Source organism: Rhineura floridana, chromosome 3 (assembly GCF_030035675.1).
Source record: "Rhineura floridana isolate rRhiFlo1 chromosome 3, rRhiFlo1.hap2, whole genome shotgun sequence".
Taxonomy (NCBI): Eukaryota; Metazoa; Chordata; class Lepidosauria; order Squamata; family Rhineuridae; genus Rhineura; species Rhineura floridana.
The window spans coordinates 115,209,866-115,230,762 of NC_084482.1; the positions used below are offsets into that span (position 1 = coordinate 115,209,866).

General features: G+C 37.7%; 1 protein-coding gene across 4 annotated transcripts in view; it reads left to right on the forward strand.

The window, feature by feature from the left end:
* The window catches only part of GRIA1 (glutamate ionotropic receptor AMPA type subunit 1), a 307,786-nt gene extending 295,410 nt beyond the window's left edge, over nt 1-12,376 (forward strand). For all 4 annotated transcript variants that reach the window (XM_061617437.1, XM_061617436.1, XM_061617438.1 and 1 more), the window contains 2 exons: nt 2,424-2,558; nt 12,185-12,376. In XM_061617437.1, coding sequence (XP_061473421.1) covers nt 2,424-2,558; nt 12,185-12,376 — 327 coding nt within the window. The remainder of the gene's footprint in view (nt 1-2,423; nt 2,559-12,184) is intronic.
* The last annotated feature ends 8,521 nt before the right edge of the window (nt 12,377-20,897 follow it).

Below are 20,897 nucleotides of genomic sequence, written 5' to 3' on the forward strand. Positions count from 1 at the left end.
GAATTGTGATTAAATAGAGAGGTGGAGAAGACTGAAATGTTTACAGCTAGAAAATGTCTGAAAGAAGAATCTGGATTAATGGCTCACCGGCTTGGCAAAGAACAGATGAATTCATATTGAGCCAGTTTGTGGAACAGAAAATCGTATTTCCATCTCAGAATAAGAGTGCTGAAGGAATTAGCGAGTCAATATGACAGAATGCAGTCTAATAACATTCACATTACAGAGCATAGAGAAGTGGGGGAAGAACAAATATACCATGCGAAAAGTATCTGCATGGTAACCTCCATTGTCAGAAAAGAATGCTTTGATTTGAATTTATAGTTCAGTTCCTATAGCTTTGGGGCTATGGAGCTACACAGAAGCTGGGGTGGAGACCTAAAAGTTTCACTCTCTATACATTAATACTTCACAATTGATTCTACCAAAAACATGCATACAAAATTGAAAACAATAAATAAAACATTAACTTGATAACTGATTTGACAAGGGTGTTGCATTCCCACCTTCCTTTTGAAAGAAGCATGAAGTTGCCAAGCCATGACATTTCACAATGGATTTTAACAGCAGCAAAGAGAGCTCATAAAGCACAGTATATGTTCCCAGTAGCCAGTCTAGCATTCTAACTGTACTCCTTGATCATCTGTTCCTCCACTGATAACTAGCTGTGTTTTATTCAGAAAGTACTGAATAAGTTAGGCTGCAATCTAATACATGTTTACTTAGAAGTAATTTCCATTGGGTTCAATGGGACTTACTCCCAGATAAGTGTGTATTGGATTGCAGCCTAAGTGCAGAGCTTGGAAAAGTTACTTTTGTGAACTACAACTCCCATCAGCCCAATCCAGTGGCCATGCTGGCTGGGGCTGATGGGAGTTGTAGTTCAAAAAAAGTAACTTTTCCAAGCTCTGCCTAAGTGAACAAGTAATAAGCAAGACCAGCATTCCCTGTGCTAAACTGGAAAAGAGGAGTCAGAATTTAACATTTTAAAAAATCATTTCTACTTGAAAGAGTCACTATGAATGAAAACAAACATTCTAAAATGTGACTGACATTTTGACACGTTTGCTGCATTCTGAAGCATTTGTTTTCAGGGTATAGGATGTGTGCCCACTTTTACCAAACTTTACAATATGTGCCTGCCTTTATCCTACATTTGCCACCCTGGGCTCCTACTGGGAGGAAGGGTGGGATATAAATCTAATGAATAATAAATAAATAAATTTACATTTGCAGACCACATTAATGACAAGAATGTCATCTTTATGCCAGTCATAACAAAGTCCCTCTTTTACCTGAAATGTATAATAGGATCTTGGAACCATGTTGCTAAGAATCCAGGAACTGATTGCAATACATGTATGAAGTACACACATATACAAACACTTTCCAAATTATCTTTTAAGACACAAGAGTCCCTTGTAGGAATGTTCCTGTGACTTGGAAATCCATGCCAATTCAAGCACTGCTTATATGACCTCAAGTAAATCCCAATGACATCTGATATCTGTGGTTTGCATAATGTAACTAGTAGAGAAACAATACTTTTGCAAATTTAAATTCATAGCCAAGTATTCATTTCATTTGATAAATACTCAGACTTAATCAGATGTCTAGAATATGTGTCAAATTAGAGACCAATGTTTGCTGTGCTTCTAATGTTAATATTATGACTCAGTTTCTACCTCTGTAAAACAGGGAAGAATTATACTTAGCTATTTAACACAGGCAGATTAATTACTGGGTGTTTATAAAATCAGCTTGTAATCAAAATTAAGTGCTAAAGATGATTAATTATTAGATGGCTAATAATCTTCCTTATCAATAGAATAATGGATTTTAAAATGCATCATCAGAACATGGACCCAAAATATACAAATCAACTGCATGTCTAAGGAGAGGACCTTTTCAGTGTCATTGCAACCTGGATATTGTACGAAGGGGGAGGGGCATGTTAGAAGAAAATAAAGTAAGTTATTTTGATTTGTTGCTCAGCAACAGAAGTTGCGGGGGAAACAATCAAAGAAGAAAAGAACACACGTTTCTAAGACAGTGAGTTATTTTAGGAGAGGCAAAGACTGGAGACTAGCAAATGTCAGCTCACAGTAGATAACATTTTTATCAATAATTGAAACTACCTAGGCATTTGAGGCAAATAAGTATTTAAGGGTGATGACTAAAAACATGTAGTCACACCTTTCCCAAAGAGTTGCAAAGCCACTGAAATGTTTAGTCAATTTTGTGTTCAGTGGGGAAAGAATATTCATATGTGAAGAAAGGAAGCTGAAATGTCTTGTGTATTTGAAAACAAGTGGTGGCTTCCCAGTTTTATTGTATCATATGAAACACTCACTTCTAAAGAACTATGTTAACAGCTTGTTTCTCCCTCCCACATCCCTTCTCCCCTTTCCTTTTTCTTATAGGACAAAACAAGTGCTTTGAGTCTCAGCAATGTGGCTGGTGTTTTCTACATCCTCATCGGTGGGCTTGGATTAGCCATGCTGGTTGCCTTAATCGAATTTTGTTACAAGTCCAGAAGTGAATCAAAACGGATGAAGGTGGCAACACATTCACAGGCCTTTCACACCTTCTTTCTGATACCAGCCAGACTCCTAATGTTCCTTTAGAAATGGATCCAACCAAGGATGGCCATTAGGGTAGAACGTCAATAGTTAAGGGACAAGGAAATGAATTTTCCTGGGCCTGTTTAGTGTTCAACTGAATAAGGTCTGAGAAAGGGCTTCTTTGCAAATAGTTTGTAGACACAAATATTAGGAGTTATGGAAAATGCATTTAAGCCTCTGTTTCAGATACGCTTAACACAAAAAAACCTCAACATTGTTTAAAACAGAGTTTAGGAACTAAAACAGACCCAAGTTAGTTGGCTCCCTGTCCTTGCTATAATGGGACTTTTGGAGGCTTTCCAAGTAACCTTGGAAAGTCATTCTGAAAAAATAGTGTCTACCCTCAGCTGCAAGAGCAGCTTTAGACATTACAGCATCCACAGCCACTTGCATCTGCAAGTTCATGTTGATTTCTGGTTTTGCACTGCTGTGGGAATATCCAAAGTAGAAGTTTCAAGATTCATAAGTTTCAGATGCACAATCCTTGCTCAACTATGAAGTTCACTATGTAGTCTTTGAACAACCTACCTTACAACGTTGTCGTGAGGCAGTTGTCTGTCTAAACAACTCAGGATGCTATCATGTTTGGGGCTGTTCTGAGGAGCCTTGCACTGCTCATAGCAGAGCAAATATTCCTGGACATAACAAAAACAGTTCATTGTAGCAGTTTCATGCTTAATGAGGCCACTTTTTTGTGACGCCACCCAATGGTATCATATTTAATCCACATGAAGATTTCAGCTCTAAAATTCACACACTTTCCTGTGTAGAAAAGTCCTTGTTGCCCAATCCAATGAATCGCTGTGAATTTCTTTTTAGAATCAGGAATAATTTATGGTTGTTAATTCAGCATTGTACTTTTGAATCACTACTTTAACTGTAGTTCTTTACATTGGTAAGGAATGTCAAGATCTTGGAGTGACCCAGCCTCTGCCCGCCATCTTTGTTCAATGATCTTCAAACTCAAGACCAAAGCAGTGATTTTGTATTTGTTGTCATTGCTGTTACAGTATTAATTTTTGAAAAGAAATTACACTTCTCCAATGCATGGATAAATAAAAGAATATCAACAAGACACTCTTCTTCCAGCTATGAATGGGCAAGAATTCAGCTGAATTCAGATTTAGCACTGGATTTTTCAATGGTCCACATATTCTCCATCTTTGCAGAGCAATCCTGTTTGCTCCAAACTTCAGCGGCTTTCCCCCAACACTAGATTCCCCCCACCAAAATATATTGCTCTTTTATAGATTTTACTCACAGCACAGCAGTACAAGTTTCTCTGTGTGTGTGCCAGCCCCCTCTACTCAAATAATTCAAGCTCCAAGAGGAAGGAAGGAAGCCAAGTGTTGCTCATGTTGACTCAGGGCTTGGCAAGGAGGAAGGGGAGCACAGGAAGCTGCTTTCCTCCTTTCCTTTCCAAAAGGAAAACAGCCAGTCTCTTCTTGCTAACATGAAAACTGTACCACCTGAGTCACAGTAAAGGAGGAGGAGGAGGTGGCAAAATCACTTTCCTTTATCAATACTTTCTTTGAAAAATATCGATATTTTTATCAATAATTTATATTTAAAATATCTATATTTTATTCCATGTATCAATATTTCCATTCATAATAATGATATTTTGAAAGAAAATATTGATATACTGAAAGAAAATTTTGAACAATATTGATATTAATATCAACATTTTGGGAAAAAGAAAAAAATCAGACCAGTAAAAGCAGTAGATAGTGAACAAATAATGAATTTGAATTGATGTTGCCTGTTAGGTCAACGGAATACTTCCGAAGCGACACTGGGCAATGGATCCCATCCCTACTTCCAGTACACCTTTACCTTCTTCCACTCAGTTTCCCAGACGCTTACTCACAAAATAGGAATAAAAAGCAGGGAATACTTATGCAAACCAAGCCTGCAAGTAGATTCTGTACAGCAAATAATAGTCAGCTGACAGCTATTCTAATTTGTATACAAATGTAGCAATGAATGCCAAATAGAATAAGACTTTTCTTAAGTGCTCTTTCTATTATAAGTAACTCTGTACTTACTAGCCATGCATAATTGGCCTTCCTAGCCATATATCTCAAGATTAATACACCAATGAGGAAAGAAGTTCCAAATATGCAAGAATTTTGGAGAGTCAATTTAAAATCACAATATCCTTGTGATATAAGTTAGGCTGAGATATATCATTGCTTGCCCAAGGCCTCCTATTGAGCTTCATAGCTTGTGGGCATTGGTTTCCATATCCATGTCCAACAGTCTATCAATTGCAATACCCTTCAGCTTCAAATTTACCCTCTCCTGCAGGGTTGGGGAGCCTGTAGCCTTCTAAATGGTGTTAGATTACAACCCCCATCATCCCTGACTGTTGGCCATGTTGGCTGGGGCTGATGAGAGTTGGAGTCCAGCAACATCTGGATGACCAGAGATGCCCAAGCCTAGCTCTACTGTATACAAGTACAACTTTCAAGTTCAGGGTTTTTAAAAAAATATTATTATATCAGGAAATGTTACTGTGTGAATAAGCCTATTCCTCACACAACTTAATAACTGTCCTTTGATTCCTTTGTTCTCTCACTGTTGTCCTTACGATAACGCCACTTACCTTTTTTTTTATTAATAATTTTTATTCAAATTTTTCAAAAAACAAACAAAACAAAGTAAAAAAAAACCATAACAATACCACAACAAAAAATAAAAAATAAAATAGTTGACTTCCGATTTGTCGCAGATCAGCTATAAGTATACAATATACATCAAACCTGTCCCTTAATATATACATACAGAATCCCTTTTCTCCATAGGCTGTCTTAATTAATCGTCGAATCCCAATATCATCATTTTATTTTGATCTTTCAACAAAAAGTCTAAGAGAGGCTTCCATTCCTTAAGAAATGTATCTGTCGATTTTTCTCTAAGTAAACATGTCAATTTATCCATTTCTACTAAGTCCATTAATTTCAATAGCCATTCTTCCATTGTTGGTGTTGATTCCATTTTCCACTTTTGTGCATATAATAATCTTGCTGCCGTAATCATATATAATATTATTCTTCCATATTTCTTTTCTATTTGTTTATCCATAAAACCCAATAAAAAAAATTCTGGTTTTGATTGAATATTTATCTTTAGAATTTTTTGCATCTTCCTACCTATCTGTGCCCAAAATGATTTTGCCTTTTTACACAGCCACCACATATGATAAAATGATCCTTCTTGTTGTTTACATTTCCAACAAACATTAGAAACATTACTATACATTTTTGACAACTTTTCTGGAGTCATATACCAACGGTACATCATTTTATAAAAATTTTCTTTAAGATTATAGCATAGTGTAAATTTCAAGCCTTTTTTCCACATATTTTCCCATTGATCCATTTGTATGTTATAACCAAAATTTTTTGCCCACTTTACCATACACTCTTTTACTTGTTCTTCCTCCATATCCATTTTCGATAAGAGTTTATACATTTTCGCAATTATATTTTCATCATTTGTACACAATCCTATTTCAAAATCAGATTTACTTATTTCAAACCCATACATTTTCTTATCTATTTTATATCTTTCTAACAATTGTAAATAGGCAAACCATTGGAAACTATATCCTTCCTTTGTCAGTTGTTCTCTCTCTTTCATTATATATTCTCCATGTACATTTTCTAATAGTTCTTGATAAGTTAACCATTTCTCATTTCCAGCCATTTCTCTTCTGTAAAACGCTTCTTGACTTGAGACACATAATGGTATTTTCGAATAAAACCTTGGTTTATATCTATTCCATATTTTCAACAGAGGATGTCTTATAAAATGATTGTTAAAGTCTACATTTACTTTTGCTTTGTCATACCATAGATATCCATGCCATCCCCACTTCAAATTATGGCCCTCCAAATCCAATAGTCTTTTATTCCTCAATAAGATCCATTCCTTTATCCAGACTAGACAGCAGGCAGCAAAATAAAGTCTCAGATTTGGTAATCCCAGTCCTCCTCTTTCTTTGGCATCTTGTAGTAGTTTAAATTTAACTCTTGGTTTTTTTCCTTGCCATACAAATTTAGAGATATCTTTTTGCCATTGTTTAAAAGGTAAATCAGAGGATATTACAGGTATTGTTTGAAACAGAAACATCATTCTCGGTAATACATTCATTTTTATCACAGATATTCTACCCATTAATGACAGTTGTAGTTTATCCCATTTTAGCAAGTCTTTCTTAATCTCTGTCCATAATTTTTCATAATTATTATGAAACAACTTTGAATTTTTGTTTGTCATAATGATACCTAAATATTTCAACTTTTTCTCTATTGTAAAATCTGTCTTGTCCATTAACTCTTTCTGTTCCCTTAAAGTTAAATTTTTCACCAACATCTTTGTTTTTTGATTGTTGATCTTAAATCCTGCTAACGATCCAAATTCTTTTAATTTGTCCATCAATACATTAATTCCTTCCAAAGGGTTTTCTAGTACAATTATCAAATCATCAGCAAATGCTCTCAATTTATATTCTTCTTTTTTTATCTTTAATCCCGAAATTCTTTTATCTTACCTTATATCTCTAAGCAGCACTTCTAAAACCAGAATAAATAAAAGGGGAGATAAAGGACATCCCTGTCTTGTACCCTTTTGTATTTCACATGAATCCGTTAAATCTCCATTAACAATTATCTGAGCCTTCTGAGATGTATAAATCGATCTAATCCATTTTATGAAATTATCTCCAAAATCCATTTGCTCCAAAACCTGAAACATAAATTTCCAATTCAAATTATCAAATGCTTTTTCAGCATCTAAAAAAATCAAAGCTGCTTGTTTATCATTTCGTTGTTCTAAATATTCCAAGACATTCAAGACATTTCTGACGTTGTCACGTAATTGTCTTTTAGGTAAAAACCCTGATTGATCTTCCTGAATAGATTGTTGCAATATTATTTTCAATCTTTCTGCCAAGATCGTTGTAAAAATTTTATAGTCATTATTCAATAGAGATATTGGTCGATAATTTTTTGTTTTAGTTAAATCTTGCTCCTCTTTAGGTATTAATGTTATATTAGCATTTTTCCAACTATCCGGTATCTTTCCCTCTTGCAGAATAAGATTCATTGTAGACTGTAAAGGTAGTAAGAGTTCTTCCTCCAAACATTTATAATACATTGCAGATAACCCATCTGGTCCTGGTGCCTTTCCTAATTTAATTTTGTTTATAGCTTCAGATATCTCTCTTGACGTAATAGGGCCATTAATAGCTTGTCTCTGAAAATCTGTAATTTTAGGCAAATTCTGTTTAGATATATACTCTTCTATTTTTTCAGATGGAATTTCCTGACATTTGTACAATGTTGAGTAATATTGATGAAAAATCTTTTTGATTTTTACATTATCTGTCAACGTCTCTTCTCCTTCTTGTATCTTTAAAATAATATTTTTTGACGTTCTTTTCTTAATTTATATGCTAACCATTTCCCAGGTTTATTTGCAAATTCAAAAGTCCTTTGTTTAGCAAAATTTAGTTTTCTTTCAATTTCTCTAACTGTCAGCATTGATACTTGCTTCTGTAACATTTTAATTTGATTTACAATAGAAACTTTAGTTGGATTCTTTTTCAATTCTTCCTCTTTTTGTTTTATTTCTTCCAAAATTAATTGCATTTTCTGTTGTTTCTTTTTTTTTAATTCAGAGTTACATTTAATAAAATATCCCCTCATAAATGCCTTACTTGTATCCCAAACGATATTTTCACTTGTTCCTTTATGTAAATTATGTTCAAAAAACTCTTTTAATTTCTTCTTACATTTTTGTACTACTTTGTCATTCTGTAATAAAGATTCATTTAGTCTCCATCTAAATCCAAGATTTTTTTTTTTAAATTAATATCACAGGATTATGATCCGAAAAAGTTTTTGGTAATATATCCATTTTAAAAGTATCCTTCGCTAAAATTTTAGACATCCAAATCATATCAATCCTCGAGAATGTTTTGTGTCTTTCTGAAAAATAAGTAAATTCCTTTGCATTATCATTTATATATCTCCAGGTATCCACCAATTCTAAATGTTCCATCAGTTCAAAGCAAATCTTCGGTAATTTACCCTGTGTCTCTTTGATATTTTTTTCAGAAAGCCTATCAATTTTTGGTGAGATTACCCCATTCCAATCACCCATGACACACCAATGATCATATGAAAACTCTGACAATTTTTCCATAAGTCCTGTGTAAAACCTTGTTTTATCTTCATTGGGGGCATAAATACCCACTATCAAAATGTTTGTACCCTGTAGAGTAATTTCAACCCCCACAAATCTACCACTATCATCCAGTAATACCAATTTAGGAAGCAATTGTGGGTTAATGTAGAGAACAACTCCATTTTTTTTTTTGGTCCAGCCGAAATAAATTCTTCACCCAAATTTTTACAAATCAAATATTTGGAATCTTTCTTCTTAATATGAGTTTCTTGTAAACAAATTATATCCAATTTTAGTTTTTTCAAATAATGAAACACTTTCTTTCTCTTCTGCGCCGTGTTGGCTCCATTTATATTCCAAGTTAGATATTTGTAATCCATCTTCAAGCGTGTATTTTAAAATGTGCCTGATGCTCCTTTTAATCCATCATCTTCCTTTCCTTTGAGTTTATCTTCATCCATGTCTTTTGAAGCTTTTCTCAAGAAGTCCCTTGCTTTTTGAACAGTATTCAATCTATATTTCTGTTGTCTGAATGTAAAAATCACTCCTTCTGGAACATCCCATCTAAATTGAATTTTGCGTTGCTTGAGTTTCTCTGTAAGGAAAGCATATTCTTTTCTCTTACGTAAAAGTCTAATAGGAATTTCTTTCATCACCAGTATTTCCTTACCATCAATTTTAAAGGTATTTTTAAAGTGTTGCTGTAATACCATATCTCTGGTCGTCTTCTTTATAAAATGAACAAGCACATCTCTTGGAATTTTATTCATTGTTGCATATCTGGAATTAATTCTATACACTTTGTCTATTTCAAATTCCATCCGATCTTCATTCAAATCCAGAAATTTTACTAAAGCATTACAATTTTATCTCTGATGTCTTCACCTGTTTCCTCAGGGATTGCACGGAATCTCAAACAATGTTCTTTGTTTTTCATTTCAGTCACAGCCATATAGTCCAAGTTTTTTTCTAATTCCAGATTTAATATATCTGTTCTATTCTCCAAGATTTGTACCTTTTCTTTAGTATTTTTTGCATCCTCCTTTATTTGCCCAATTGTCCCTTTAATCTCATCCACTTGTGTTTTAATATAGTCTTTTATATCTGTCAGTTCAGTTTTCATTTCCTGTTTTATATCATTAATCCCTTCCATTATTTTTTGAAACATATCTGGGGGTATAGCCCCTTCCTGTGGATCAGTAGAACCTCTTCGCTCCTGGGCCTTAGTTGTTTTTTTAGTTGTCATTTTCAAGAGAAGCCTTTAATTTCTGATATTAATCACTGTTCCAAAACCTAGAGGCAGTCTATTTCTTTTTTTTTTCCTCCACCAACAAAAAAGTTAATATTCCAGGCCTGTTATTGTAATCCAGTCAGCACAACACAGTTCTTATCTACGTCCAAGAATGCAAAACAATTCTGGTTCCCAACACCAAACGATTAGTAACATGTACGAGCAGCAGATTCGTCCAAAAAGAAATAGTCCAAGGAGAAAAATAGTCCAAAATATATTTCCATCAAATAATAATTACCTCTCATCCGTTTTTAAGCTTTAAAACTCCAAATTCAGGCCAGCTTTTTGTCGTAAAAAAAGTATATAAGTTGTTTACATTTTCTTTCTTCCTTAATTATATTTAAAAGAGAAAAAGTATGACTCACCCAGGTTTCTCAGTTGCTGATTCGTAAACAAATCCCTTTTATTGTAGTAATTTAAGCCAAATGATAAGATTTAGACAGAAGTAGGCTCGCTGGTTAAGGATGTTTTTTTAAGAAGAAAAAAAAACGCTTCACTTTTTTTCAGTACAGCTTGCATGGAAATCCTGATTCCGTCTTCAGCTGATCGGCATGCCTTCTTATCTCAGGGATTTCCTGGTCAATTCCAGCCGCCGACAGCTCAACGAAGTCTTGTGGAAAATCTGATTGGTTCTCCTATACCTTGGAGAACATTTAAGCCAGTCAAAGTTTCCTCTGGCTGGCTTTTAACCTGAAAAAAGCTTCCTCTGAGGCAGAGATCTCTCAGAGACAGTCACCAGCTGAGCACTCACTTCCGGGAAGTCGATAACGCCACTTACCTTTAATCAGCAAAGGTCTTAAAACATTACACCTTTAAATGATAGTCAAAGCTTATCACGTGCTTACATTATTTACAATGGGGTTCTTGTTGTTAACTATATTAAGCACCCAGTGAGATAATTACTTGTGTACTAAGGGCAGAAGTAAATATTATCTTGTCAAATGTCTGGCCCCAACCTCAGTTTTGTCAAGATAACAGAAATGCGAGGGCAGAACACACTTTCAGGGAAGACTCAGCAGGAGGGAACAAGAGCTGCTTACTCCTACCAACTCTCACCACCTACTCAGCCAAATGTCCTACTAATGACAACCCTCCCCCATTGTGTTTCTCTCAGTTTTGGAGCAGGGGGAGGGGGGCAAAATGAAAACTAGTGGGGAAGGGGGAGGATTTGTATGGAAGAACTGGGAGGTGGGGGAAGGCTTAAGCATCCATCTATCCTGCTCAGTTCCCCTCAGCTCCATATTAGCAGATGAAGGACACAATTGCCCCTAGCTCTGCCCAAAGTATAGTTCTTATATGGAATAAGTGAAATGTTTGTGTTGGACCAACTAGTTGTTTTAAAGCATTGGCAATCTTTCTAGCCTAAGAAATGTTACTCACACATAGGTGATCTGAGCAACAATAAAAATAAACTCTGATACAATAAATCCTTTCCTTACTTAGTTATTAATTACTTTAAAATTGTGTTTGCTTTGAATATGTATGCCTGAAGAACTTGATGATTTCCAAGCTTAAAGGTGCCAGGGCTTGGAAATCACCAGACCTGACCAAGAAATCCTTAACAATGATACCCGTGGAGTTGGTAACTTGTGATTATTCATTCACTTGGCACATTATCAAAGTTACCGTCTCCTTAATTTGCTATTTCACATGTTCTAGACTTTGGCCCTAAAAACAGACTCGAAGGCTCATCAGTCATGAGCATTGGAGATGTAGATATAGATACACCATTCCAACTATTCTGTGTAGCTTTTCTGTGATTCTCACATACCCTTGTATACATGGAGCCTCTCCTAGTCATGACAGGCAAAGCCAGAAACACCACTGATAATGGTGACAAAGACATCAATTGACAATTGTCAATGCAGTGACATTAGGCGTTTAGAAGCTCACTTACAAAAACCTCCATTTGAAATTTAGCAATGCCTAGATTTTAGATGGTTGGTGCCAAGCAGAATTGGGGATGGGAGTGATCCAAGCGTACTAGTAGACTGAAAAAATGAAATGTAGTATATTATGATTATCCAATCATTCCTAGGGACAGGGGGAGACCCCCCTTGTCTCTCTTAAAAAGGGTTTTTGTTTGATCCCACAGCAATCAATCAATGAAGCCATACGAACATCAACCCTCCCCAGAGCATCCGCAGCAGGAACCAGCAGTGGAGAAAACGGACGGGTGGTGAGCCACGATTTCCCCCAAACCATGCAGGAGATTCCATGCATGGGTCACAGCTCTGGGACACCCCTGGGAGCGACGGGATTATAATTACCCTTGATGGATATTCTGGGTGAGAGCAGGGTCTTCCTATCCCCAGCTTCTCCAGTGCTAAAAACCAGACCAAGAAGAGGGACAATGCACTGGATCTTCTAGAGGAAACCAGATTCATTTTACTTTGTTTTTTTGTGTGTGTGTGTGTATGTGTGTGTTTATTTTACAGTAAATCCACAGGCAGAAAGTACAACCTGTACTGCAATAAGGAGAGGGCAACTGGACTGAACAGAATGTGGAGACATCCCTGGATACACGGTTACAGGAACACTGAGGAAGACAGCGCCATTTTGTTTTTAACTTGGTTGTTAATAAGTTCTTAGTATGTGCAATATATATTTTTCTTACTAATTCCCGTGATGTCAGGGTGATATCAGCCCTGCCCTGCTCAACAGTTTAAAATCAGGTTTAGTTTGGGATGCAAACCATAAATGTCTGTGCTACTAACAGTGAAAGGGGAGGAAAAAACCAATTCCCTTGAGACAACAGGACTTTACTGTGTTTTAAAGTTGTTGCAACAAGGCTTGCTAGGCCATTGATAGAGTACTCTATTCCACTGTCGCATGAAGGATTTCAAAGACAGTCGAAGGAGAAACCTCACATGGAGAAAGGAATAGGAAGACTTCTGAATAGGAGGCTAATGGTTGTATCTGGATTTATGAGAGTCCACGTAAACAGAGGTTGATGTATTCTGTATTCCAGAATTTGAAAGTGGTTATTTAAGTTAAAAGTGTTGTGAGCATGGGAAATATCAGTCTCCAGAATATGCATTTGGCAGGCTATCAAATGGACAGGTTACATATAGGGGAAACCAAGAAAATGCAAAATATCAATCTATCTATATATTACATATCCTCCTTGACTGCATTCTCGAGAGTGAAGAGGCAAGTATCAGCCATTTCCTCATTCCTGCACTACTGTAAGGTTTCTTTCTGCGGTGATCTTTGAGTAGAGAACCATTCATCACCAGTTAATCAGACTACGGCATCCAAGTGGTTTTGTATAATCTGGGGTTTTGGTCTTTGTAGGCCGGATCTGATGAGCATTCCATGGAATGTGGGCCAAACAAGATTCATGATGACCAAAAAGTAATAATAATAATAATAATAAATTATCACTGAATGATACCAACAAGATGCCAACATTCACCTAGATACAGCATTCCACAATATTTGCTTGCAACTGGCCACTATTAAAAATAAAATAAATTCAGTTTCAAGAATCAGACCTTGGCCAGTGGCATCATTTGCAGAAAAGCCAATGGCATGGTTTCCATCTCATCCATCATCATAAAGGGAAGTGGAACTCTCAGAACCAACCAGCTGGTACCCTGCTTGCTGTTGAAAGCTTTGCCTCTGATACAAAACCCAAGCTTGCAGTGAAACACTGAAATCCAGAGAGCTGTACAAAGCACAAGAGAGAGGACTTGCTGGCAGTATTTCTCCCAGTTGTGTGTGCATTGAAACCAAACCTTCATTTGTATGTATATGTGTGATATCACCACCATGAACAGTGAAATACTTGAGCAGAGTGGAAAACATTGCCCTGAAGAAAACAATTAAGGAGAAATATCTTCGGCTCCATCATATGTCTGGAGGAAACCCAACCTCTCCCTTACAATTCCCATCCTCATATTTGCATTTGCCCATGACTTGATGGTAACTCCAGACTTTACAAGGGGCTAAAACTTCCTCCAAGTGCCAGTGGAAACCCATCAGTATAACAGAAACTTGTTATATCTAATTTCTGAGACCTGTGTGTAACTTACATGTGTAAAATAGGAAACTGTGACATAGAATGGAGGCAAAAGGATGTGAGAAGAATGTAGCACAGGCTACAGACTGAAATGGCTTTGTTGTGGGGACCATCATGATGTAGCTTTTTAATATATAAGTGTGACTGGCAATTGGCTCTAAAACAAATAAGCTATCATACATTACTTTCTGTGCTTATGAAGCATCAAGAACCATTAAAGACTGGTTTCTAGGAATGGTTTTACCATTCAACATTCTGTTGTTCCATCAATTTTCTCCACTCGTCTTAAGACGGCATCTTCATAAGACTGGCCGCACAGAAGTTGCAGATCCCCTTAAGGGGGCACAGCATGCCTAGTGCCTCTTTTGTTTTCTCTCAATGTAACTGGAAGCCTTTTTGTCTTCATTTTTCATCCAGCTATTAGTCAAGACTCAGATCTCAGCCTCTGATAATAACTCTTCAAGGTCTTGTTCTCAGTGTGTGATTCTTACTATTATTTTTAATTTTATGTCTGCTTTTGGTTACATTTTGAGTTTAGTTCTGTGTATGTCTTTATGGTGTGCACGGCTCACAAAACTAAGCCTGTTTTTGATGAAGAGATATTTTGGATGTCCAAGAAGACCCAATCTTTCTTTCAATCACAAGAACTTTCCATAACTCCTGCAACTATTTCCCACCTTAAAATGCAAAGGGAGCAGAATGCAAGGATTGTCTTCTGTATGGAATAAAAATAAAGCCCATAAAACTAAAAAAAAAAAAAAAAACCTCAGTTGCCTTTGTGGCAAAGAAATCAAAGAGACCTATCTGACAATTGAGCCAGCCAGTTAGATGGGTTTGTGGGAAGGAGCCTTCTGTGATAGGACAAATGCCTGTAACAATAGGACATGAGACTCATCTTTAAAATGCTTTTGATCAATGAAAGGGTGGGAGGAGGAAATGAAGAATGATACAGAAGAAGAGGGGAAATGTTAACTTGTAATATGTATTTTTACTACACTTTTCTTAAATATAGAATAATGTGGTGGGAGGGGGAACCCTTAAAGACATTGACATTTTTCTCAACAAGAATCCATATTTAACAGTTTTTGCTTTCATTAAATTTTGTTCTTTGGTATCTGGATTTTTTATTTAAGAGTTATATTTATTTTCACTCACCATCTTTGGGTTACTACAAATGTTTTGCAGATTGTTACCTGTCTTTTTAATGATGCTGAGAAATAAGAAATGTTGCCAGGAATTTATATAATATGGATGCTTTCTCCCTTTTCCTTCCCTGACCATGTTACTTTGTGCTAAGGCCAGATGAGTGGAAGAAAAAAATGTTACCATTTTGAAAGTATTTTCAATCCTCTGCCTATATAGTAGCCATGTAAGTATAGGAAGAGTGGATCCCCCTGAATCTTACCAGAAATGATCCAGAATTAACCAATAGATTCTCTGGATTTTTGTTCAACTTTTGCAAAATTATTCCAGGCACTGGCACAAGGTGATGCTGCCAGGGTCTATAGACCATCTAAGGGCCTAGTTTCTGTTCATTTCAAACTGAGCTAGGACTGTCTGAGGTCTGGCTTGAAATGAGCCTGCAGGCATGAACACCCAAAATCTAGGTTTTGTAGATGTTGCGGGCATATCTATAGTCATGCTAACCAAACCCCAGCCATTATCTAGAACCTGATCCACAGAGTCCATCAATGATTGCTCTGACCAAACACAAAATCTCTCAGATGGGAATAGGATTCAGTGGTAGTAGTTACATGCCCTCTGGACCATAGAATATTAACTCCCAACTACCCAGCTATGTCCAGAGTTCACCAGAGCTCAGCTGCCCCACTAACTTAGGGCATGGAGGAGGGAAATTCCAGTGAAGCAGAATGTTTTTGTCAATCACACTCTGACTTAGAACCTGTTACTCCAGGTTGAATCTATATATATTAGTTTTCACTGTAGTGCACTACATTAGAAATGACCTGGTACCATTTGGAACTGTGGAGAAATAGATTTACTCTTGACTGTCCTTAGACAATACTTTATTATGAGAGTTGGCAAGTTTCTTATAGATTCCTTACTATTTTCACATAATGCATGATTAATCTATTGCCACTAACAATAAAAATAAAAAACAGGTTCAGAAAGGGAAAAGTATGCCCAAAGGTTGTCCAAAATAGCAAAGCAACTTCTGTCCAACTTATGCAGTTGATTGTTTTTCCACACAGCTTCCAATTTCATATTAAACTTCTGCCTAGGTATTCCGTTGAATGTGTCATGTGATACACTGTTGGGTTTCACTTTTTCATTGTTAAACCATGGTTAACAGCATCATATGATCTTATCATGCATAATATAGTGTATTGGTTTTCCTAGCTTGCCATGCCAGGGATTGCTGAGTCAACTCTCAAGCAGTGAGCAGTTTAGTCTCAGCTATTGGGATTTGAGTACCTCTACCTGAGCTATTGAAAAATGTTCTTAGTTCTTACTCTGCATCAGAGCCACAATTTATTCTAGGGCTACAATCCACATTTACAAGCAAGCTGGTTCCACTGAAATCAAGTGGAGTTTATTTAATTCTTTGTATATGTAAGAACTCCAACATATGTTGAAAGAAAAACAGGTTCAAAGGTCATCCACTACAGCCATTTTGCTAGACTTCAAGCATGGCTTTTCCCAGACTGAGGAGCTATACATTAGGGCCAAGTATCATGAGAAGGATGGAAATAGTATTCATGGCTGTTTGATCTTGATGGTTGTCTGAATACTTACAGAATAAATCTTTTCTGTTTCTAGGGGGATAAAGTATTCTGGCTTTACAGGAGCTAACTGCTATTGCTGTAATGCAACTGATGATATTAAAACCTTTCAATTGTATACAGACTATAAAGCCTTATGATACGTACCATTCACTTATAACTGCTGTTTTAGGAATGGAAACATCTCCCATGAAGTATTGCTATTTTTGCACAGATTCTCATCTTGACAAGAATTAAGAACAGTGGACGTACAGGAGTGATGACAGAACTACGGTCAAAGTATCACCATCTGTATTAAGCAGACATATACACTGCCATATGCCTCACTTGTGGGTTCTTTTGATGTTCCTTGTGTGCTCGTTTGCATTTCCTGACTTCCTACCATTGAAATAAGTATGATGACTTGATTAGAGCCAATTAGCTATGGTGACTGTCAGCCAAAAGTGTCTAGCCCCATAAATAGTTTATATAAACAGTGCTGCTCTTTTTAGCAAGGCATCTGTCTTCCAGTGGCAATAGTGTATCCCTGGGACTGCAGATCTCTTTGGGCCCAGGGGCACATTCAGATTCTTGAGAGTGCACTGTGGACACTGTCAAAAAATGCACAACATGGCTGTCATAATGGGTATGGGCAGTGACAGAAAGCAAACTCTCAGGACACACAGAAAGAAAAACACACAAACTCAGCCTAGCAGTAGCACCACATCACTGCAGCTTACCTGGACGGGGCAGGGCTATGACTGCCACCCTGCCCCACCGCTATCCTTTACTGGTAAGCAGCAGTTATGATATTATTGGGAAGGCAGCTCTGCAGTTCAATCTCACCAGGCGCTAATGAGCCCATAAGGGTGGCAGACCAAGAATGAAAGGGAAAAGCCTTTCCCCTGAAAGAGAGAGAAAACATAAATCCTGCCAGAGAGAGGGAGAGAGAAACTGCACAAATTCAGCCTCAAAGAGAAGAAAACATAGCCCTCAAAAGGAACTTCTTCCCATCTCCCTTCCTGTGTTGCTTCATTCCCCACCAATACCTTGCATCAGGCCTTGTTACTATTTCTGCTCTTGCCCACAAACGTACCTTTTTGTGTTTTGTTTTGTAAAAACATATTCACAAAGTGTTTCCCCTCCTTCCTGCTTGACTGCTGTGCTCCCAGTCTCAGCCTGGAAAAGTTCATAGCATGAGCAGCTGGCACGGAGGGATGGTCCTGTGCTCCTTACCTCCCGACAGCAGCATCGCTGCCACTTTCTGGGATAGGGCAGGGGGATGGTAAGATCAGGCTGTGTGGACACACAGGCAGAAGTGCCAGATTGGCTCTGCCAGTGCACCAGCACAGGCTCAAACTTGCCACCACCTACCCTGTCCCCGCATTGTCCCAGGAAGTGGCAGTGATGCCAGTAATAGCGGAGTGGCAGTGTAGCACCACTTCACAGCATTGGCCACATAGAGCTGAGAGAAGAAGTAGGAAAAAATGATAAGAATGATATATTTTACACTTATAATAATAATAATAATAATAATAATAATAAAATTTTATTTAGCAGACGCCAATCTGTCCGACTGAACGGACACTCTGGGCGACTTACAATATAAAATACAATATAAAATATTTCTCTCTACTCTGTATGTCTAAAGGCTGTGATTGCCCCTTTCCCATTTCCAAAGGAAGAAAAAAGGTGGAGGGAGCACAGAGGCCTTGGTGCCAGGGAAAGATATCACAGGCACAATTGTGCCCATGGCCACAATGCTGGGGATGCCAAGTGCATCCCACTATCCTGTTTTGACATTCTACATCTTCCCCTCTTTTCTATGATGACCTCTTGCTTCTGATGCAATGTGAAATAGGCTATACTCACAATAAGACAGCTACAGAGTATTATATTGTACCTCCCCAGGAATAGGCAGAGAAGCTGTTCATGGACCAGATTAAATAAAAGTGGTGATACAACCACTTGTAAACATGGTTATGTATAGGTCGGTCTCATAATCTGAATCTAATCATTCCATACCTAATGTAAATACAGTACTTATAAGAAGGTTATGAGCTGTCAGACTGGAATATATCAAGATGTGGGAACACAATGATACTTCTACGTGCTCCTTTTCTTTATTTTATTGTTTAGATTTAGAATCTTTTAAGGCTGCCCCTCAGGGCACCATACAGAAAAATAACAAACAGACCAATATAGAATCATAACAGAAGTTGAAGAAAAGCACATGTCAAAGCCTTCTTTAGGGGGGGTATCGCTTCAGAATACTTGTGTGGAATTGTACCTTTGAACACCCGCCCCTGGAATTAAAAAACAAACTTTCTGCATATTAAAAAATAACAGCACATCAGGTGGAAGGCTAGGTTGCTTCCCAGATCACAGCTCAATGAATGAGCATTTACTTTTAAAAAAGAAACAATAAAGCAGGAAGGAAGGAAGCCCAAACTTCCCTCCTCCAACTTTTCCCACACTTGCTCTTCCTATCCATACTTTCCACCTGCAGTACCAAACAGGGCTCAATGCTTGCCCTACTGTTAATGCAGAAGGAAGGAAGACCACAGGACCAAGGAAAATTCAAGCAGGGGAAGTCACAAGTTGGGATGGGCAAACGTGTCCAAATGGGTTTCTCTCAGCTTCTCATTTTTCCAAATATTCAGTTTTCCATATGTCCATATCTGTTTGTGATTCCCCCCCCCAAGTCCCCATGAAAATCTATCAGCATTTTAGTGCATATTTCTCATAATATACCCATTTCTACAAAGCAATTTTGCCAAATACAATGCATTTTTGCATGTTACTTTCATGAATATCTGCATTTATGTGCACAGTTACCTTAGGATATGCACTTTGTGCACATGAATTGGGTGGAGAACTGCACTGCCAAATGCAGAGAAGTGCGCTGCGCATGTCAAAGGAATGCTTTGTTGTGGGTCACATATTTTCAAAAGTGCAAATTAGGTAAGTTTGCCTTTAAATATGAACTAAATCAAATTTCTTCTCCACCCCTAGCCACAAGGATGTTATTTCAGGCATGCAGCCAAATGTGTGAGAGGAAATGCACTGTGCCAGGCAGTGGAGGCTGGCAGCTCTGATGTCACTGGGATTCAGGACCTTGGACAGCTCCTTGAAAGATCAGACAAAAACCTGGAACAGATTCAATGCCCCATTGACGTCAAAGCCACCAATCTCCACTGGTGCAGGGGCTTCAAGTCCTCACACACTGTATGCTTGACTTCCTGCACTGAGTGGGAAGGTTGGAAAGGGATCTCTAAGCATATTCACCTTGGAATGAGCTTAAAAGCCTCCCTGTAATCAAGAACACAGCGCAGGGTTCCCAGTCACTGGGAGGCTTCTAAGCAAGTTCAGCTAAACACACTTAGGCCCCTTTCAGACCTTTCCATTCAGTGCAGGAAGGTCAGAGTGGAGCGGGTGGGGACAAGGACACTGGAGGCAGGGGTGGCACACATGCCTCTGTGCCCCCTACACATTTTATGTTTTCACATGTTTGGCTTAATGCCTGAGCAATGCTCTTATTTCCTGCTTAAGTATGCTTATATTCCCATTCTCTATGTCACTGTTCTTCAGCCTTGGGTCCCCAGATGTTGTTGGACTACAACTCCCATCATTGCCAGACAGCATGATCAATGGTCAAGGCGGATGGAGTTGTAGTCCATAAACATCTGGAGACCCAAGGCTGAAGAACAGTGCTCTATGTTGTGGCCTGGCAGGCCTAGCTATAACCCTTTTCATGGCTAGCTTTTCACAATGTTGCAGGGCTTTTCTATAATATGAAGAGGCGTGGGCAGAGCAATCCTAAGTATAGGAAGGCAGTGGAATTTGTGATGCCATAAATTAAGCCAGCATAGGTTTTCCCAATTCCAAGATGCATTCAGAAGCCGGACTACTGCCAGCTGAGCTGTCTGGAGCTTGGAAGAGGGAAAATAATTTTTCAAAATAGAGGTTGACTTACACCACCCTTTTTGCTGATATATATTCCACCAGGTTGCCAAGTCACGTGACTGAAGTGGAAGAGG